A 22,111-nucleotide genomic window follows, 5' to 3' on the forward strand; every position below is an offset into this window, starting at 1 on the left:
TAACAAGACGGATGATTTCGTTTCAGCTCGAATAATCACGTGAATGGATGCAATATTGACGGATATATTATACATACTACATAAAATAGATGTGCATTCTTTCATTAGGTCAAATTCATAACGGTACAGGCGTTTTATTTATCTTCTTGCATTCGTTGTTAATAACATCGCTCCTGACAACTGCAAATCGAAGTCTTCTTAGAAGAAGTAATTGCGATTACTCATACTCGTGACGCGGGTGTTACAGCTCGGCAAGCTTTAAAAGGCAACTGATTTTAAACGAACAGTTTACAAAGCGTACGAGTTTATATTAACATATCATGTATATAATTGCCTCAATGATAGGTATTAATTCCCGTGGAACAAACTAATAATAAATTTGTAACGTACAGGTTTCTACAGCTTGTATATTTTATTTCAAAATACAAAAATATTAAGTACAGGAACAGTGATCTAATATTAATAATAATAATAATAATATTATGACAGCCAAGTGGAAAACAACATTTTTCCTCGATATTTTCTACAAAATTGTAAAGAAAGAATCAGTAGTAAAATTTAAAAAAAATAAATAAATATCGAGGTTGCATTACGTGAAAAAAGCTAAACTATACGTTGAAATAGTAGGTACTAGTTTTTTACCTTACTGGTCTTCTCGTCTCTTGCTTTTTTATTTGTATTCCTTACCGAGCGCCCGAAATGTCAATCGTTTCACGGACTCGACAACAGTGCATTTATATAAGGATTGTTGTGAGAAAGAATCTCTTCTTTGTATAACTGAATTTTGTTTTCAATTTCTGGCTTCGTTAATGATGGATCGAGTGCTTTGCATTTGGCTGCAAAATTTGCGATCAGCTCGTCTCCAGCCTGCAAAAAAATTGCACAACAAATTAAAAATATTCCCATATCATTGTGAATTAAAAGTGTTGCTAAACTTAGATTTTATACTGTGAACTATTTATGTTATTTTCAGCTATGCGTATGATAGATTTACTTTTATAATTTTTCTTCTAGCTGCTGGATCATCCGAGCCTTCAAAAGTTATTTTTTGACAATCTTCCAATTCAATCAGTTTTTTTTCAGCGGCCTGTAACGAGAATATGAATTTTCCAGAATTCAGATACATTCCTTGTCAATGTTACTTATAATTATGTTAATATAATTTCAATCTTATAACATGCTGTTTATGTGAACGTCATTATCACCTCCACAACATCGTCTGGAAAGTTTGCCATTTTAGCAACGTGTATTCCGAAACTTTGGTCGCAAACACCTGGTTTAACGCGATACAGTAAAGTGAGCTTGTTGTCTCCGACAACTGCAGTTACTTGGAGATTCTTTACTGTTGGTACATCTTCTGCTAGCCTCGTTATTTCATGGAAATGAGTAGCGAAGAGACAGTAAGGTTTGAGTTCTGTGGCCAAATGACTGTGGAGATAAAAAAGAGAAGATATTAGGTATACATCTATAATAAATTTACTTGTCCTTTGGGAATTGGGTAACAGAGAAAGGCTGGTAATTCAGGAGCATGTACAGATGTCTTATTTGCGAATAATTTACATAATTCTGAAAACTCTACCAATGAAATCACAACTCAAACGTGAAACACTCACTCGGCTATAGACCAAGCTATTCCGCAACCCTCATACGTGGAAGTTCCTCTACCAAGTTCGTCGATTATGACAAGAGAGTTAGACGTTGCGGTCTAAAACAAGCAATCACAGTGTTAGAAGAAAGTCTTAGTTGAGCGAATACTAAAAGGAGAACTAGGATCCTTGAATACCCTTAAAATAGCCGCTGTTTCAATCATCTCAGTCATGAAGGTAGAAAGTCCTTTAGTTTGAGAATCATCGGCTCCGACTCTCGCCAAAATACAATCAAGTATTGAAATTTTTGCACTATCACAAGGCACAAAACAGCCAATGTGAGCTAGCAGAGCGACAACTCCTGTTGTTCGAATGTACGTACTTTTTCCGCCCATATTTGGCCCAGTTATTATGTGAAAGGTGCATTCGTCTGTAAACAGAGTTCTTATCATCATCAAAATACAGTATTCATAAATTTGGTTGTATAATTTGAAAATTTATTCTAATCAAATAAAAAACGTACAACTGAAACTGACACAGTTCTTTTCCCTTCAATTCACTACAGTTACCTCTTTTGAAGCTAACATCGTTTGCGATGAAATCCACCCCTTCCTGAAGTTCTAGGCAAGGATGTCTTGCCTGAATGAGATTTAACTCGCCAACATCACTGGAACACATTTCTGGTCTAACATAAGCTCTCGGAGCATTAGCTGAAGCTAATGCAAAAGCTGTAAGTACGTCGAGCTGAGCCGTCACAGAACCGATAGAATGAACTGGTCCAGTATATCCAGCTGTAAAAAAGAAACGGAAAGAAGTTATAACAATATTTGCTTTCATATAGAAGTTAGCAGATTATTAAGCACATGTTAGAAATATGCCATTTTTTTATATGTGCAGTTGAGAATTAATTTTACGTCAACCTGCGATGTTGATGATTTCTGAAATGACAGATTTTTGTTCTTCCAAATACTGATCCCTGACGCTTATGAAGTCTTCATTAAGAGACGTCAGTTTCTGGTTTGTAAACCTCACGCCGCTTTTGTTTGAATCTATAGTTGTGTAGCCTTTCTTGTTCCTGATAGACTTTTCTTCTTTCAACGTTATTCGAAAATAATATCCGAACTGTTGATTCGATTCCAGTTTGAGAACTTTTCCAGCTTCAAGAGACAAGTCTGTGGCAACTTTGTTGATCAGGCCTTGTATTTCTTCCTCCAAATCATTCATTTTCAGCTTAAGCTCTGCAATAATGCAAACTCTGTCAATTGCACAAATATGGATAAACGACAGTTGTCTGATTCTGGTATAAAGCACACATTTCACTTTCGAGCATAGTGGCTGCTCAGAGATATGTAAGGTCTTTCTTGTTTGTCAATTTATCGACGAGTAAAATTAATTTTAAACATATGCTGGAAATTTAAAAAATTGCTTTATAAAAGTCGTTCATACCTTGCAAATCGTTATTAAATTCTGGTTTCACCATGTAATCACCCTTCTCTGCAGCTTCCAAATCAATAGTTTGTTCTATCATTTGTTGATACTTATCCATATCAGAAATAAGCTCTCTGAGTGGATCTACTATCATTGCCTTCATCGCTGCGCCATATTTTGCATTACACAATTGTTCGGTGAGTACTGGCAAGTGCGAGACACAAAAGTAAATTCTGAAAACCAAATAGATCTATAATTTTACGATTACATGATACTGCAAAATACTACGTAAGAGATTAAAAATAAAAACGACTTTTAAGATGGGGTGTATAGAAGTATAGTGAAGAAAACTGGGTAATTTTTGGCAAACTAATCAGTTTCGTTAAGTATTTTCATTGACATATTTCATTTATTAAATTCAATTAATAAATAAAGTGTAATAAGAAGTAATAAGAAGCATTGTTACTGGCAATAATGTCAACTGTTCCGTTCGGTGACATGTTTCGTCAATAAACAACACACTTCCTAATAATTGATTCCAATAAGGAAAGACATAAATGAAGCTAGATTTACGTACTTTTAAGTAAAACAAACGGCAATCGAATTGAATAATTGGTTATCGAGATATGGATTTCTAAAATTCACTCATTTTTTAGCTGTCTACTCGTACATACTTCCTTAATAGAAGTTATGCCCATTTTTGTTTGAAATAAAAAATGTTAATGCTTTTGTTTCACCTGCAACAATCCTGTAGAGTGACTTTCTTTTTGGCCAACTTTTTTGCAAGCTGCTGAAGATCGGGTACGCGTCTCAGATGATCTTCCATCAGAGAGGACCTCAATTCGTTGTCTTTTACCAAAGTTTCAACAATGTCATGTCGTTCTTTGATCAACGCAATGTCTCGCAGCGGTTGTCTAATCCACTGAGATATCAATCTGTGTCCTTGTGGGGTTCTGCATCGATCCAAGAGATTCAGTATGCTATTCGGAGCGCCTGTACTTGTCCCAGAAGGAAGATCGCCGCGTGGTTCGATGCTCAGCGCTCTCACTGCTGCTGCATCTAATCTGACGAATCTAGACTGTTCTAATTGTTTTACCTTGAACTGATTGAAATTTCCTTCGTCCGATGTCAACTAGAAATAACGAGATTTGTTAGTTTCTAATATTTTTCTAGAAAACATAAATGTTTCTAATGTTGATTTGATTGTAAGGATGGTTTCATAGAAGAGACTAACACTGTGAAAATTTTCAGGCAAAGAATAGCTAAGAAATTCTAACGAAGTCCACCTACGAAATTTTTTTATTCATATATTTGATATATTGTAATTTCATATACAGCTGACGATGAGAGCTGATAGTCACCTCAAGATATTTGATAATCGCTGATGTTCCTGCCATAGCCACTTTTAAATTCATTTCCACAAGTGTCTGGGCATTTCTTTGCTGGCCTTTCTTGAAGTTCAGAAGCGTGTTCATGTCTTGAACAATTGAATCCGTTGAAAAATCACTCTTCTTTCTTAGCGTGACCATGATGTTACTTCGTTCCATTAACTACAGACATTATCAGAGAGTCGCGTTGAGTAATCAGAACATTATTACATATATATTATTAGACGAGCAAAAGTAAATTCATCACCTGTTTCAAAGTTTGAAACTCTTGACTGCCATCCCCTTGAATTATTAAGCATTCTTTTGGTCCAAAGGAAATCACAAGCGCTTCTAGGTTTGAGAACAAATCGTCGTCAGCAAATTCGCAAACAGCAATTAAACGCTCAACTGAATCTACGCAACTCACTCCGACTATCTGTAATTACGAGATTAAATTTTATCCAAGAATCCATTACAACTGTGTATATTACATGAAGCATAGATGCAATGGCAAGTAACTTTGCTGTTCAAATTTATCGTCGACTGTTATATTCTTACCCTGTTTTTTGCCTCACCACCAAGTTTCACAGCCATAACCGAGGTACTGACTGCGACATCATTATTGCTGAATAGAATATCCTCAAATTGAACTAAATTTCCTGGAGATCCTTTGTATTCTAGAATCCAATCCTGATTCTTTCCTGATCCTTGATTAACAAACACTTCCACTCTGTACTGTTTAACCAGCAACAAATCACGAACAAAATTTTCAAAGTTGGACTTGCTTAGGATCAATCCTTGCGTTTTGTATGGCTCTGGAGGGATGAATTTGGTTGATTAACAATGGATATATAAATCACGGTGAAAATAATTTCTTACTGTTGATTGAACACCGTAAAATTAAATGTAATAAAGTTTTTTCTCACCAGCACCGAGCATCTTGCAGCCAGCTGTACTTTTGTAGATCTCCTTAGCCGCGAACAAGGCGTCGCTTCCATGTAGCGTATAGTATTCTGTCCTGTTGAAAAATCGTATCGTACTAGATGGTTTCTGAAAGAAGAAATAAGAAATCGATCAGTATATTATTCTACATCTTTGGTACAATATAACAATTTAATATCAAAAACTTTTGGCTAGTCATTAACCGTTGCTCGATAGAAAAATAAGGCTGTATAGACATACTTTATATAGCACATTAATTAACAAAGAAATCTTCAACCTTGACAGCATTCGATAACACGTAAAAGGAATAAATATTCCGATTGAAAATGTAACATTTGCTGAATAATTTTATGATAAATTATTGGCTTGCTTCTGGGAAAGTGGACCTTGACACGGATGGCGTTATACCGGGATTTATCAGCAGGTCATAGGGTGATAGGGCATATCATTACTACGGCATGTTACGCTGAAAAACAAATTTACGGAAATCTCGACATCGACGAACAAACGTTTGTCCATCATCAAAGAAATCCAGTAAAAGTCATATTTTTGTAAAAATCTCACCAACGAAATAAACAATATTATTTATTCTCGACATGAATTTTCGTTTTTTTTAGAGAGCTAGATAAAAATTCATCATTCCTCTGCAATATGAGTATTGTTAAACGTTTGATTGCAGGGTGATCTGTTAATTACTTTTATGACTGGGAGATGATTTTCAGTCAAATTTAACGAAATAGAACTATTAGAAATAAATATTTGTATATTCTATTAAATAGTGAATAATAAAATAGCTTGGGGTCAGAATATTTAATACAGTAACAACAATTGAATAATGAATTGGTAAAAAACAACATGGAGCTGAAAATAAACCAACAGTAATGTAAAATATGAATGTTGAAATATCAATTACATGGTGGATAAAACGGGTGATAAAAATCAGTAACGATTGTAAATCAGAAGTCATACATCAACTTACTACAGACCTATAAAAGGATGCTATGAACTTTGATAATTACTGCTGCTACTCAGAAAACGAGGAATGCAAATAGAAAAAATAGAATCTTGGAATGGTTTATTCATCAAAATTAGCAATATATCAGTTACCATTACTGTATACAATCATTTCGTGGTTGTGCGATGAGCTAATGAATTGAAAAAATACATAAACTGCCTTCTGAGAACTTATGTCACGGTCAAACTATGACTGGGTGACTGGATGGACAAGCCAAGCCTTGCACTTTACCTTGGATCTCACCGGGACAAGTAAAATAATAATCATAATTGAGACATTCATAGAATAATAATGGCATAACTAATAATTATATAGAACTGATTCGTGGCAATGAAAAATGCAAGTTATTCATTATTTGAGATATGGACCGGTCGCCGTAATCTGCACAAAGCAAAAAAATAAAATAAATGTGCTAATTATACAAAGTGTTTTGGATGTTTTATATTTCCCAGAAGATCCAGCTTTCTATGAATTTATGAACAAATAATTTCCCGCGAATTAAACAGATATCAGTAATATCTTTAATAGTGACTGACATTAGAATACTGATAAAAAATGATTATGCTAAGTAAACAAGCGGATAATGAGAAGAGATGTCTGTGAATGACGGCAGAAGAACTTTCAAGAGTCCAAGATTCGAAGAGGGGGAGATCCTCATATAGGGAATAGCTGGTGACTGCTACGGCCAATAATCTGTGAATTGTTTAAGTGTTAACATCCTCGTTATAATTATAAAAGCGCACTAAGAAAGTGGCAGTTTGAGCTTTCATGATAAGGTAATTAACATTGCGTCAATCCAAAACTGTACTATATAAGTAATTTCTTATTTTTTCTGCATTTTATTAATGATCATTTACATTTTCAATTCTGATAATGCGTGACTTTATTTTACTGATTCTGTATATTTGATGAAAAATCTAATGTTTAATTTGAAATATGGATTGCTTTACATCTTTACATAACATGGTTTCATTATTTTAAGTATTTGATACGCAATACCGCATTGACCAAGGGTACTTAATATTCAAATAGTGAAATGTGATTCATTTTATTGTAATTTAAAACTCGGAAACGACGCAATTGTTGGCGGGAATTTCACTCCTTTTTATACGTTTAAACACATTTAATTCCTCTTTGTTGAAAATGGTTAAACCTCTTGTTACGTTATATTGCAAAACGAAGTTGCAAGGAGAAATTTGTATTCAATCGGTACGGATATAAAATTAAAAGGAGCAAATAATAAGTTATCAACAAAATTCTTTTTATAACGTAAATAAAAGCCAAAAGTATATACTGTAAAAATAATTACAAACAAGAATTCTCATTAGACTGTCAATAAATCTTTTATAACGACTAACGACAGTCTATAGAATGATATATTTAATCTGAAACGATTTTAATTTATTCAATATATAAATTACGTTGTCATCATAATTTGAATAAGAATAAAATTCTTTTATTTCCAGGGGTCAAAGCTCAAGCATGGCGCCAGCAGCGGTGGCTGTTTTCGTAATATCGCTGTTCGTAGAATCGTTCTCAGCACCGAATGGGTGTATCAGATGTGTGACATCAGATACTACCGGTGGCTACCAAACGCAGAGTGGTTGGGTAAATAGCAACAACTTATCGCAGAGGTCAGCAAATTTGGAAGATTTGACACAACAAGTAGAGGGTGAACTCGGTGGACCCCAGAATCAGTTAGCCTTTGATAATACCAGGCCTGGAAACTGGAGGGACGTGAAACAGTATCGAACAGCTGACGGTCATGGTAGGGTGTACGAAGAGCAAGGTCAACAAGTTCAAGGCCCAGTCCGAGTGAGATATTACAAAAAAAATTTCACCTCGAGCTACAGCAGCGGAAACCCAGGTGGATTTGAAGTACCGTCTTTATCTGGATTTGATTCTGACAACATTCAATACGGTAGTCAATCGGCAAACCAGGGCAGTTTTGGCCAGGAACAGAACTATGCTTACGATCAATCTGCAATCCGTGAAAATTCATACGCTTCGCAGGGTTCTTTACATTCAGCAAATCAATTTAGCAGCCAGGATGAAAGACTAGGAAGTCAACAGCAACGTGTAACGAGCAGTCAGTTTGGCGAAAATACATCCGGATTCAACAGTTGGTCGACGCAGCAAGGATTGTCTGAACAGGAATCACTGAGGCCAGGAAATTGGACCACAGCTAACACTTATAAAACTGACGGAGGTAACGGCAGGGTGTACGAAGAACGAGGACAAGTTGTTACAGGACCGCAAAAAATTCGTTTCTACAGGAAAAATTATACCTCGACTTACAGCTCGGATGGCGGGATTCCAAATTTGATTTCAGGGACTGATGGAGCTACAACCTTTGAAAGAGAAGTACAGCAACTGCAGAGACAGATTGATTCTATGGGACGAGAGGTTCATCAAACTGGTCAACATTTCTCAAATAGCGATTACGCGCAGCAGACTTCTAGAAATTACGGACAGTCAAGTCCGACTGTAGACCGTACAAACTTCAGACATGTGTCAACGACAGGTAACTACGGGTCACAGAACTATGATAACTTGGGATTAGATTCTCAACAAATACGGCACGGTGCTCATGACAGCGAAAGTCAACGTGTATATCAGACTGGGAGCAGTATTAATCGGCAAATAGAAAGTGGAAACCAAAGGGGTCAAACTTATGGCCACGTGACCGGCAGCTACGACAATACCAATGGACATGGTGCTGGGGGAGTACAAAAACCGATTTACCCAGAATTAAATACTCGGCAAACTCAGCGTCATTATCTTTCTCAGTCTGAGCAGGAAGAGTATATACGCAATCACGGGTCTCAAAGTTGGAACCAAGATCAAGTGTCCACTGGTAATTTGAATCGTGAGCAGCAAATTCATCATTCTTCATCACATAACGCAGGAACAGGACCAGGCCGCATTCAGCATTATGATCAATTTCAAACTACCTCTTCGTCTTCGTCCCAGTATCCGAATATTGACAGACGATACCTCCAAGCTGATAGTAATAGAGAAACACAACAAACGCATGGTGTGAGCCAGGATAAAACCGTCGGTAATAATTATCACAGGAATTACAGAATTCAATCTGGAAGACTGAGTACACAGGGTATTGATTTAGGGCGACTGGCACACGGACCTGATTGTGTAGATACTGCAAGTGGACATACCACGTATGAGAATTCCCAATATCATACACAATATAGACGGAATACTGAAGATTTTGATCAACAAACCCAACATATCAACCAGCACACGGAAGATCTTACCCAGCAAACAGAAGATCTTACCCAACAAATAGAAGATCTTACCCAACAAACAGAGGATTTAACTCAGCAAACACAAGATCTTACCCAACAGACAGAGGACTTTAGTCAACAATCACAGGGTGTTATTGAGCAATCAGGAGACCTTACCCAGCAAACACAGGATCTTACCCAGCAAACACAGGATCTCACTCAACAAACAGAGGACTTAACCCAGCAAACACAAGATCTTACCCAACAGGCGGAGGATTTTAGTCAACAATCACAGGGTGTTATTGAGCAATCGGGAGACCTTACTCAGCAAACACAGGATCTTACCCAACAAACGGAGGATCTTACCCAGCAAACACAGGATCTGACCCAACAGACGGAGGACTTTAGTCAACAATCACAGGGTGTTATTGAGCAATCGGGAGACCTTACCCAGCAAACACAGGATCTGACCCAACAGACGGAGGACTTTAGTCAACAATCACAGGGTGTTATTGAGCAATCGGGAGACCTTACCCAGCAAACACAGGATCTTACCCAACAGACGGAGGATTTCAGTCAACAATCACAGGGTGTTATTGAGCAATCGGGAGACCTTACTCAGCAAACGCAAGATCTTACCCAACAAACGGAGGATCTTACCCAGCAAACACAAGACCTTACCCAACAGACGGAGGACTTTGGTCAACAATCGCAGGGTATTATTGAGCAATCGGGAGACCTTACCCAGCAAACACAGGATCTTACCCAACAGACGGAGGATTTCAGTCAACAATCACAGGGTGTTATTGAGCAATCGGGAGACCTTACTCAGCAAACGCAGGATCTTACCCAACAAACGGAGGATCTTACCCAGCAAACACAAGACCTTACCCAACAGACGGAGGACTTTGGTCAACAATCGCAGGGTGTTATTGAGCAATTAGGAGACCTTACTCAGCAAACAGAGGATCTTGCCCAGCAAACACAGGATCTTACCCAACAAACAGAGGATCTTACCCAGCAAACACAAGACTTTACCCAACAGACGGAGGACTTTACGCAACAATCACAGGATTTCACACAGCAAACGGAAGAACTCCCTCAACAAACACAAGGATATATTCAACAATCGCAAGATCTGACGCAACAGATAGAAGATCTTCCTCAACAAACGGAAGGATTTATTGCAGAATCAGGAAACCTTGGCCAGCAAGCTGAGGATCTTACCCAACAAACCGTAGATGTGACACAAAGTCTTCAACAAGAATCTGGTCACTCCATAGATGTAGGGGAGCCAAACTATGTGCCGCATGTATCAAATTTTAAAGATGTGCATGAATTGTTTTTCGATGATGAAAAAGAAGACAATAGACATCAAGAGATAGAGAAGATCTCTCCACAAGAGGAAGATCTCACCCAACAAACACAAGATCTTAACCAAGAAACAGAGGACCTTACCCAGCAAACACAGGACCTTACTCAGCAGACGGAGGACTTTAATCAACAATCGCAGGGTCTCACTCAAGACACGGAAGACCTCTCACAGCAAATTACTGGTGGAAATTCAGACTTTGGACAGCAGACTAATTGGGGGCTCGATCGTTTTCAAGTTGGAGATCAACAGGTCGAAGATCTGAACCAAAGAACACAGGGTCTCACTCAAGAAACGGAAGACCTCTCACAGCAAATTACTGGTGGAAATTCAGACTTTGGACAGCAGACTAATTGGGGGCTCGATCATTTTCAAGTTGGAGATCAACAGGCCGAAGATCTGAACCAAAGAACACAGGGTCTCACTCAAGAAACGGAAGACCTCTCACAGCAAATTACTGGTGGAAATTCAGACTTTGGACAGCAGACTAATTGGGGGCTCGATCGTTTTCAAGTTGGAGATCAACAGGTCGAAGATCTGAACCAAAGAACACAGGGTCTCACTCAGGAAACGGAAGACCTCTCACAGCAAATTACTGGTGGAAATTCAGACTTTGGACAGCAGACTAATTGGGGGCTCGATCATTTTCAAGTTGGAGATCAACAGGCCGAAGATCTGAACCAAAGAACACAGGGTCTCACTCAAGAAACGGAAGACCTCTCACAGCAAATTACTGGTGGAAATTCAGACTTTGGACAGCAGACTAATTGGGGGCTCGATCATTTTCAAGTAGGAGATCAACAGGCCGAAGATCTGAACCAAAGAACACAGGGTCTCACTCAAGAAACGGAAGACCTCTCACAGCAAATTACTGGTGGAAATTCAGACTTTGGACAGCAGACTAATTGGGGGCTCGATCGTTTTCAAGTTGGAGGTCAACAGGCCGAAGATCTGAACCAAAGAACACAGGGTCTCACTCAAGAAACGGAAGACCTCTCACAGCAAATTACTGGTGGAAATTCAGACTTTGGACAGCAGACTAATTGGGGGCTCGATCATTTTCAAGTAGGAGATCAACAGGCCGAAGATCTGAACCAAAGAACACAGGGTCTCACTCAAGAAACGGAAGACCTCTCACAGCAAATTACTGGTGGAAATTCAGACTTTGGACAGCAGACTAATTGGGGGCTCGATCGTTTTCAAGTTGGAGGTCAACAGGCCGAAGATCTGAACCAAAGAACACAGGGTCTCACTCAAGAAACGGAAGACCTCTCACAGCAAATTACTGGTGGAAATTCAGACTTTGGACAGCAGACTATTTGGGGGCTCGATCGTTTTCAACTTGGAGGTCAACAGGCCGAAGATCTGAACCAAAGAACACAGGGTCTCACTCAAGAAACGGAAGACCTCTCACAGCAAATTACTGGTGGAAATTCAGACTTTGGACAGCAGACTAATTGGGGGCTCGATCGTTTTCAACTTGGAGGTCAACAGGCCGAAGATCTGAACCAACAAGCAACAAGTAACTCAGGAATTTACAATGGAAATTTAAATCAATTCGGACAAGATCAAGTATTGGACTACCCAGCGCAAGTAGGAATACAGCCTGCACCAAAACCAAAACCAAAACGTCCAAAACACAGAACAATCCACATACAAAAATTTTCCACAGAACAGGAACAGCCATCAATGGCTAATATACAAAATGGTGCACCAGAAATCATTGTGACTTCCCCGTCAAATAGAGGAGATCAACCCAGTCATGAAACAATTTCCAATACAGAATTATACGGTAGTGAACAGTCACATCGAGTTCAGCCGACTAAAACTGGGGGCCGTCGGAGGAATAGGTATTACGGCATTCAACATAAACCTCAAGTTAACCAAGGAGAACATGGGCAGGATTCGCAAGTAGAGCATGTTCCAAACGAGGTAACGACCAGCCAAGAGCCGACTCTAAGATACACCCATGTAAGTCAACTTGACAAACAGAATTCAGGCGATTCAAATGTCAATCCAAAAAATGTACAACCGATTCCTGAAATTGAAAACAGATTTATAGAAGCATACGGAGCAAATGGACCATACAACAGTGATCATGAACCAGATTTATTTAATACTGTTAAGCCAAATCCAAGTGCAATATTACCACCTGTAGATGGCGACAAGGAACCTTTTGAAATTATTTGGTCAACTACATCCACAGAGCCCACAACTATGACCACCGAGGTCTCCATTCCAACAACCACTGAGTCTCCAATTTCTACATCCACAACTGTCCCTCCGCCAACAACAACTGCTGCTCCCTCATTATGGCGCAGATTTAGAAACAGAGTTAGTAACACAATAGACAAAGCCAGAGAACGCGCAATAAGTATCTTTGGTTAACTAGTGCTATTGGATGACTGTAGTTCTACTGACTATCAACATTCTTTCATTTTGACCAACTATAATTGTACAGTCATAACTAATTCAGACGTCATATCATAGCTATTTGCCAATAATATAAATGTAAAATGTTTTAACAAAGGTGAGACCAAAGAATCTTGTGTGCCATCAGTTATTACAAACAGTTCTAATTTCACTTTTTTCTTTTACATTGTATTTTGCTTTCAAGCCATTCGATGCTTTGTAGGTATTCTTACCAGATGGTAAATTTTTTTTATAAAGTTAACTATTACAAAAATGAGTATACAGTGTCAGGTAACCAATGGTAAAAAAAAAAAACGGAATACTGATATGTTTTCAAAGCTTGCGTATGTATGTTCGTATGAATTGATTATTGCGATAGTCTGGCAAAAAATTATTCATCAATAATACAGTAATGATATGAAATATTGTTAGTATAAAGAATTAACATTACATTTACTTAGTATTAAGAATTTCACGACATTTTATGAATATGCGAGAAATTGTAAAGCATTGTCATTTACGTTTAACTGAGTTAACAAATTTTTTTATACAATTAAGCTACTGTTTCTTTATTCCCTCAAATTATAACTAAGCAAAAAGTAATAATGAATTCGTAGTGATATGCGATAACGAGAACTTTTTTTCTGTTTAATAAATATTGTAAACATAAAGGAGCAATCTGATCAACTGACATCAAGCACCTAATGATAATTATGAGCACTTATCTCAACTTGCTTCGAAGTGGTCAGAATTTAATTTGACAGGAATTGATGAGAAGAAATTGCGAAAACTCTATGTAGTTGAATTATTACATTTTTTCTTTTCTCATCTGGCTAAAATGTTTCTAGAAGGTTCAATTTTATTATAAAATTTTTGTAAATGAATGAATAAATTAAGTTTGGAATTATGAACGTTTAATAAACATTTTCTGACATAACTCACTCATTTTAAACAAATATTGTTACGAAGTAGACAATATTCTGTAGGAAATATGGCAATCAGAGTGCAACTTAAAGTAAACAAATGCTTCGAGAAAAAGTTTGCGGTATTTATGCAGTCTGAAGTGAAAATGAATTAGCCACAAAGAGATAGAAATTTATCATAGTGAGGTTGATTCTCTTTCTTCAATTTTTCTATGGTCAATTCATCGCATCGCTTATTCATTTAGCAGATACGTTCGTTAGTATTTATTCTATTCTCAACATTAACAATGATATTTGACGTATATGATTATACCCTCTGCAAATATTTTTTTTAGCAAGAAAACTGAGGAGTTGCACTAGAAATAGATTTGGAATAATTTTTTTGAAAACTGAAAGTAGAATAGAGTAGACGACGAATAATATGCTTCACTTTTTTATTACTGCACGGAGGGTATCCAATGCAGATCTTGAAATACATTCAGACTGTGATTTTGTTTATCCGAAGTGCGATTTAGTTTTCTTGTGGTTAGGTTGGAATTAATTTTGGACCGTAAATTGAGCCAAGGTAAGATGATGAATACTTACTTCAGGAAGATTTTTAAAGAATCTGATAAAGCTCTGTTGCGTCGCATTGTCTAAAAGTGAAAATAATGATTACGTAGTGTGAAGTAAATGGTGCCTTTTTAATTAGTGTGGTTATGTTTGTTGTTTACTAACCCATGTTGAACTGTTGATTTGGTTGAACAGCCATCTCGATCCCTTTTTTGCGAATAATCCGTTAACGAGAGATAGATAAATGTCAATGACTCTTTTCAACAATAATTGGTTGATTATTTAAGGAGCGGTAAAACGGCGACAAATCATGTCATGTGACGTCCTCGCTGTTCCCGCCGTTTAAGAATTGAATGATCAAAAATAATCGATTATTTTGTCCTGAGGTATCGAGTTTAATCGATTATTTTTCAAATACCACCATATTCAAATTGTGTTGTATAATACATGGCGGTACTTCGGTTGAATATTTCAAGACGCGAAACGTCGCCAAAGTATTCGAGAATACAAATAGATTTAACTCCTCATTCAACGCACGAACCATTACACGTAATAATTGGAAATTTGAAAAACAACTTCGAAACACACGAACTCCTCAGTCAACGACGTAATTGTTAGATTTCGTGGAAAAGGAATTGATTGCAAAGGATGTGCAAAGGATTTGCTACAACAATTTTAAACAAACTTATTTTATTCATTATTTTATCTATTTTCATATATTTACAAGATTTATGCTGCAAGCAGTCCTAAAGTTTGCAGACATATTTGAGCAGCTTCTGCTTTAGCTTGCTTCTTGTTCGGGCTGGCGACACTCGGTTTGTATTCTATCCCATTTACTTTCACCTGCATTCACAATAACATGTTATCTGAGAATTAAATTCTCTACTACACGTGGTAAACCAGGAAGTACTTACTGCCTGTCAGAAACAGAACTCTTTACCTTGAATAGAAAATTCTTCTTATGGTCTGGTCCACACTCAAAACACAGCTCATATACCGGTGCCCCAAACTTTCGTTTCGAACAATATTCACCCAACAACGAAACTGGATGTTTTCCTGAAAGTTTAGATTGATTAAACATACATGCATTAAATAGAATAATGCACAGCTGTATAATTACTTTAAAAAAAATCTACACTGGAAAAAAGACTTTTTGGAGTATTAGAGCATTAAGTATTTAATATTTATCTCTGATCAATAGTCAATAATAAACGAACAAAGGTGATAGAAACCTACAGCGTCACGTGTAGCGTCAATAGGATTTGAAATTCCCAAACATGGACAGGTTATTCATTCATGAATGAAAAATAAATAGTTCACCTGAATAATATTCCACGAAACTAAGATTTTTCTCTCAATTTAGATATAGTGATTTCGATCTGTCTATTTTTGAAGCCAATTTACCTTCAAGAGTCTTGATCGTTGGCACAACTGGCTTTGCTGTTTTTCCAACTCGACTACCAATATCCTGATCGGAGACAAGACCTCGTTTGTCAAGCTTTACTTCCAACTGTAATGGCACTAAAGTGCCTTCCTTATTTTTGCCTAAACCCTCACCAGGTCTCCATCCCATTTTTTGCAGTAGCGCCATTCCCATTCCACCAGAGACAGGTTGTGCAGTTAGCAATTGATCCTAAGTAATTAGTGTAATTTCGTTGTAAATAATGCAGGAGGAATTACCTATTCGTTTTTTACTAACAGGAACTGAAGCAAGTCTCAATTCATCTCGAGAGCGGTTGTGTGATATTTGAGTATAAAGTAATGAAGAAATGTAACCTTTCTCACTCATCTGTCAAGGTAAATTGAAGATCATTTCGAGTATGTATATGATTCCTAGTTCACTACTATCATCTTTTAATCAAAGAGAGACATTATTCAAGGAAACACCAATTTAAAAAATATTCAAAAGAAATATAAACTTTCCAGCAAAATTTTTTTTCTTTTTGATAATACTTACCAAACAAAGATCAATGAGCACTGCGCTGCGAAGGTCGTTTCTTCTCCAATGTAGCTATGTGCCTGTAACAAACCCTCAGGTGGATACAGACCAGTGCTAACTAGTCTCAGCTCGTCAACTCTTTATTTCAAATAAATTAAAGTCACAGTATTTTCTTTTCTATTTATGAAACACAAAGATGAGCAGCTGAAGATTAATTAGCATTGATCTCACAGGAGCAAGTTGCCAGTTGTATAATTATGCAACGAAGTTCACTCGTTGATGTCAGAGAGATGAAAATGTGGCAAAGTGAACAGGAAATAAATAGCATCAACGAATGAATCTGTGCTGATGACAAGTGATCGTTATATTTTGTTTTCTCAACTATGCAGTAATCATCATTTCGTTTATGGCAACAAGGCTCTTGTGTCCGTGCAGACACAGAGTCCACCTCTGCGTGAGAAGTGGTCTGTGCCTGCAACACAGTCTCGGTTAGACCAAAGTCATTCTTTATGGATGGTCTGGACTGAGACTGTACCTGAAAACTTGCTATAGGCAATTGCGATAACTTAGACCAAACAATACTATCAAATAATAAGCCAAAACGATGGCTAATGTGACAAGTCAAATAAATAAATTTATTACATAAGTTTTTTTTTTTTTAGAATTGTCCCAACAATAAAATTTTAAAAGTTACTTGATAAAAGTTTGTTTTTAAAAAGAAACAAAAACTAGTACGTCCAATGTTATACACAGAATGTGCAATTATGATAGACGCTATCGTCATATAAAAAATTAAAGAAAACATGTTACTTAGAGAAGTTTGAGTTATCAAAATAAATTCTGAATACATATTAACACTTTTTTTCCTCAGAAAACGAAAGAATATTTTGTGTACTTTAAAAAACGAAAGCGAAAATTTGATATTAAAATATGCAAGTAAATTGCATAGTGATTTTTCATTTTGAATTCGATTCAGTGCACTTTGTAAATTTTTCCCAGTATTTATACCTGTTAAAAGTCTGATAAACTAGGGAAGCTGTACTTAGTGTAGTAAATCGAATTCGCCATAGTCTTCGAGACAAATATTGAATAAAGAGCTGGAACTTAAAATACCGGGACAAGTGAAGAAGACAAAGATAATCGATCGTGTTACCTTACGGGCCCATGCTTGATAGCCAGCAGATAGTTCAGAGGCTGATAGCACTTTGACTCCAGTGCTACCCGTGAACTGACCTGGCATCTGTTTACTCTCAGCCCAACTTTTCATCTGAACAGAAATTATTCGAATTAGTATTTTCAAATTACGTCTAACGTGTTTTGTTGCATTGTCTCATTTGATTATCACTGTCAGTGGAAATTATTTACCCCATTTTGAGCTCTGTACATTTCATTCAATGCTTGGACGTCGTTTGGATTTTCTCTGAGTTTTCTCATCGCGGCTAATCTCTGAGATACGATGCAGCCTATATCAACATTCTGAAACGTAAACGATGTAATGATCTCACGATTCACCGCACAACTTCAAATTTTTTTTATTGCCTCACATACCTTCAATAGGGAAGGCTGTGAAAATACAGGCGATTGTGGTGCAGGTGTGGGGGCAGGTGTAGGTATAGGCGCAGGTGCAGGTACAGGTGCTGGCGATTGTGTTGGCGCTGGCATTATTGCAAGCGGCTCAGGTGGAGCTGTCACTGGAGCAGTTGGCTTCTTTGGTTCGGGCTTCTTTGGGTTAACTGGTACCCACTCGTTCTCTGTGTACAAATAATGGGAAAAAATATCAGTGCGTTCATGCCGCATATATCCAACCTTTAAAGTAGACTGAATAATTTTCTTAACGTTTTTTACAAGAGAACATGAAGGCTCTTAGATTTTTATTTACATAGTCGAATGTTCATTCTGCAACTGTGAATATCTGTCAACAGTAAGTTACACATTCTCTCACCAGTTTTTCTGTGATGTTGTCCACTAGAAACTGGAAATTGTAATCGTAACTGGGTCGACGACTCTGCCGCTTTTTCTTGGAATGTTTTTGTTGGTAACTGTTTTGCATCCTGAAATAGCAATATAACCAGTGAGCATAAAACTTCGTTCTAAAGCCTTGTTCAATCGTATTTCGATGGCAAGACCTTGCGATAATTAAACCCGAATTTTAAGTGGGAAAGTTTAGTATTTTGATTTCGATTGTTATCAGAAGCTATTGAAATCGGTATTCTTTCACACGCTGCCAACTCACCCGAATATTCATGATTATTGAATTGGGCCTATCTTTGACAAGGAAAGGATGATGAAAGCCTTTTTCAGAATTACTGCCATCGTCGTCCGAAGATATGCTGGACAGTTCACCCAAGGCTTCGGATTTTGATAGGGATTTGCAAAAATCTGAGAAAACAATAGACAAAATTAGGATACTTCGACGGCAGATTTTTTCTAAGGATTAATACGCTTTCGAAGATAATCACCTGTGAGTTCGTCGACCGACTTTCCTCCAGCTTGAATAGCGGCAATCACTTTGTCTTGTTGAGCAAGCGGAAGTGTTCCCTGCTGAATCATACTTATAGCATTCTTTCTAGCGATTTCGAGCAGCTTTTTTTTGTCAATTTCTATTCTTTCTCTGCAAATTTTGTACAATAATAGAATCAATTGAGAGGTAGACTTAACGAGACATCACTTTTAGCGAAACGTTACAATATTTAACTCGAGAATTTCAGGCAGAAAAAACGCACGACTAACTTTCTTTCTCGGCTCCGCGTTCTTCCACGATTATTGCGCCTGTCTCTGCTTCTATCCCGACTCCTGCTTCTGTACCTATCCTTGTCTCCGTCTTTGCTGACTTTCCGTCTGTCCCTGTTCCATTCGTGATCCCACCTATCTCTGCTTCTCTCCCTATCTCGTCTGTCTCTGCTTTTTTCCCTAGATCTTTCCTTGCCATTACTCCTGCTGCGCTGAGATCTGGAATGGCTTTTTGACTTGGATCTTTTTCTCTCACGAGACCCGCTTTTGCGGTGATGTTTTTCTTCGTGACCTTTGTCGTTGGAATCTCTACGCGTCTTGTCTTCTCTTTCCTGTTTGCCGTTTCTCAACTTGGACTTTATTTCCTCCCGACGCTTCTTTTCCTTCTCCTTTAAAATCATCCGCAGATCATTTCTTAGTGTTACACCCACTTGCTGCAGCCTTAGCATTGGACTTGGCGTTCTCACAATTGATTTATTTGATTCTGGACTCAAGGATGGCGTTCCATGATTATCGCATGGTGAGGGACTTGGACTCAGCGTTGGAGTTCTATCGTTGCCACTGCTGTCAGACAGTTCGCCATCTTCCATGCGAGCAGCCTTTTCTCTTGCCTTGTTCTCAACTTCTTTCACGACTTCACTGTAAACCACGCTATGCTTCAGATCCTTGATAAGAATTTTTCCTGCTGCTCCCTGCTTCGGATTTTCTGTATTAAAAGAAAAGTATTCTTTAATAGGTGATCTCTTACAAAAGATAGTGAAAAATTCTAGATGCTGAAAACGAAAATCGATAACTAACAAACAAATGACTAATAGGACGGTAATGAAATCGATATAATAATCATTTTTCAGTGATTCCCTAATATACTCTGCCTTTCCCACAGATATAGGACTTATCCCTCTTTGCCATCAGAGCTTTCAATTAGCAAAAAGTAACTTTTATACAGTCTATTACTTGCTATGCGAGGAATGTTGATGATTCAATTGTTATAAAATAAAATAATTTGTTTTTGAAAATCATATGTCTAAATTTAAGGATAAAAACGTTTGTAATAAGAATCCAATAGAATAATTCTTGTTGCTGAATCCTAATATAGGAAATCCTTGTATAACATTAAGTATATCTAACAGTATGAAACTTACGGATGAATGAATTATTTTAATTTTATTATCTACATAAAAGTATGTTTGCTATCTGCAAGTTAATACTGTGAATTAAATTGTTAAAAGTGATTTTAATACACACCAAGTAATCTTGGCATGACTATGTCCTCCAAGTTATCCTTGTTAGTTTTACTTGCTACAAAAGGTTGCCGGGGACTTGATGGTTCCAAAAGTGCCTCATGTTGTTGATGCACTGAATGCTCAGGCATTGCTAATCCTGGCTCTGTTTTGATCAAAGCATTTTCTGCAAGCTTTGAAACGTTCTTATTCGCATTACCATTAGTAGTTGCATCAAATTCATCGTTAAAGTAGTTTTCACTTATTTTGGAGTTCTTCTTAAAGCCATCACTATCAATCTTTTGTACTTTTCGTTTCTGCTCATCCGATTCGGAAGTTCGACTCGACGAAGTATCTCGCTTGCGTTTAGATTTCTTTTTATGTTTTTTTCGCTTCTTCGAGTCTGAAAAATAAGAGCAAAATAAGAGCAAAAATAAAAGAGACTGGGAACTTAAGATTCGTTGAACTAATTTGGAATTGTTGATCCTAAATCAATATGTCTCCTCACCATCTTCAGCCTCGCTGTCGCTATCGGATGAATGTTTCTTAGTTTTCTTCTTGTGTTTTTTATCCTTATGCTTGTGCTTCTTCTTGCTCTTTTTCTTCTTAAGCTTATCCGATTTTTCGCTCTTTACACTGATATCTTTGGCAATCTCGTTATCGCCGCTTCCAGGTGAAATTATTCCTTCATCGGCGTCAAACGTACTAAAAAGTTCGGTCAAAATTTCATTTGACGATTTTTCGGGTAACCCTGGCTCCGATTTAATTTTAACCGCGTCTACACCCACCGTCGTAATTAAATTTGCTATATCGAATAAATCGGCCATCGGTAATTTTCTTTCCTACCAATTGTCAATGAAATTCCATACACCTGCAGAATTTAAAAAGATAAAATTGTCAAAACGCAAAAATATCCCTCCTCCCGCATAATCTACGTCCCATCACAAACACCCTTATGCCATGTACTTTTCTAAGTACTACTGAACGTAGCTACCACAGAGATCAGTGGTAAGCTACCTAACCGTCAACTTGGCTAAAACTGTGGTCGTAGCGATGAGAGAGCGAGATGTATAGCCCTGGATTACCACCATGGGTACTCTGCCTCTCTCACTCTGCATTTTATTGGCTGAGAGAAAACGTATCGGCCATGCAGCTTGAAGAGCGAGAGAGACAGGCTGCTCATAGCACGAGTGCTCTATCTCATTCCTCCGCCACAGTTTTTGTATAGGCGATACTTTGCGCGATGCTACCACCAGTAGTAGTATATGCTCTAAAGCAAAAACCTACCCGTGAAAATGTGTCTGTAGCGGCAGCAAAACGCTGTCCTATAAACGTCCCGTGAGTTGATCACGTGGTTCGTCACTGCATATTTTTCAGTTG

General features: G+C 37.5%; 2 protein-coding genes and 1 long non-coding RNA gene across 10 annotated transcripts; all 3 read right to left on the minus strand.

The window, feature by feature from the left end:
- Positions 1-469: 469 nt before the first annotated feature.
- On the minus strand, positions 470-15,191 carry LOC124187219 (DNA mismatch repair protein Msh2). Of its 4 annotated transcripts, XM_046579603.1 has the most exons (15): positions 15,008-15,191; positions 14,876-14,925; positions 5,308-5,431; positions 4,940-5,196; positions 4,650-4,817; positions 4,376-4,564; positions 3,752-4,146; positions 3,033-3,247; positions 2,507-2,824; positions 2,156-2,377; positions 1,784-2,016; positions 1,614-1,705; positions 1,206-1,428; positions 995-1,087; positions 470-867 (listed from the first exon to the last, which is right to left on the minus strand). In XM_046579603.1, the coding sequence occupies exons 1-15, from the start codon at positions 15,039-15,041 to the stop codon at positions 712-714; spliced, it is 2,769 nt and encodes a 922-aa protein (XP_046435559.1). In that variant the 5' UTR covers positions 15,042-15,191; the 3' UTR covers positions 470-711. The 4 variants fall into 4 exon arrangements, with proteins under 4 accessions (XP_046435559.1, XP_046435562.1, XP_046435561.1 ...); XM_046579606.1 differs by lacking the exons at positions 14,876-14,925; positions 15,008-15,191 and adding an exon at positions 6,570-6,589; XM_046579605.1 differs by lacking the exons at positions 14,876-14,925; positions 15,008-15,191 and adding an exon at positions 6,431-6,547.
- Positions 9,574-10,152, minus strand: LOC124187236. Its single transcript, XR_006871803.1, has 3 exons — positions 10,029-10,152; positions 9,756-9,965; positions 9,574-9,692 (listed from the first exon to the last, which is right to left on the minus strand). It is a non-coding gene; the product is annotated as an uncharacterized LOC124187236 (long non-coding RNA).
- Positions 15,192-15,515: 324 nt separating the features above from the next.
- On the minus strand, positions 15,516-21,760 carry LOC124187220 (protein Son). 5 transcript variants are annotated; one of them, XM_046579607.1, is made up of 13 exons: positions 21,726-21,760; positions 21,240-21,602; positions 20,757-21,134; positions 19,512-20,217; positions 19,241-19,392; positions 19,015-19,160; positions 18,724-18,832; positions 18,330-18,532; positions 18,147-18,257; positions 17,935-18,048; positions 16,247-16,475; positions 15,783-15,898; positions 15,516-15,685 (listed from the first exon to the last, which is right to left on the minus strand). In XM_046579607.1, exons 2-13 carry the CDS (start codon positions 21,556-21,558, stop codon positions 15,572-15,574), a joined length of 2,697 nt encoding a protein of 898 aa, XP_046435563.1. In that variant the 5' UTR covers positions 21,559-21,602; positions 21,726-21,760; the 3' UTR covers positions 15,516-15,571. The 5 variants fall into 5 exon arrangements, 2 of the variants coding, with proteins under 2 accessions (XP_046435563.1, XP_046435564.1); XR_006871790.1 differs by lacking the exons at positions 15,516-15,685; positions 15,783-15,898; positions 21,726-21,760 and adding exons at positions 16,542-16,631; positions 16,800-16,861 and having other exon boundaries at positions 16,341-16,475; positions 21,240-21,719; XR_006871792.1 differs by lacking the exons at positions 15,516-15,685; positions 15,783-15,898; positions 21,726-21,760 and adding exons at positions 16,542-16,631; positions 16,800-16,919 and having other exon boundaries at positions 16,341-16,475; positions 21,240-21,719.
- Between the last annotated feature and the right edge of the window lie 351 nt (positions 21,761-22,111).

The sequence above is a fragment of the Neodiprion fabricii genome, chromosome 7 (assembly GCF_021155785.1).
Source record: "Neodiprion fabricii isolate iyNeoFabr1 chromosome 7, iyNeoFabr1.1, whole genome shotgun sequence".
Lineage (NCBI taxonomy): Eukaryota > Metazoa > Arthropoda > Insecta > Hymenoptera > Diprionidae > Neodiprion > Neodiprion fabricii.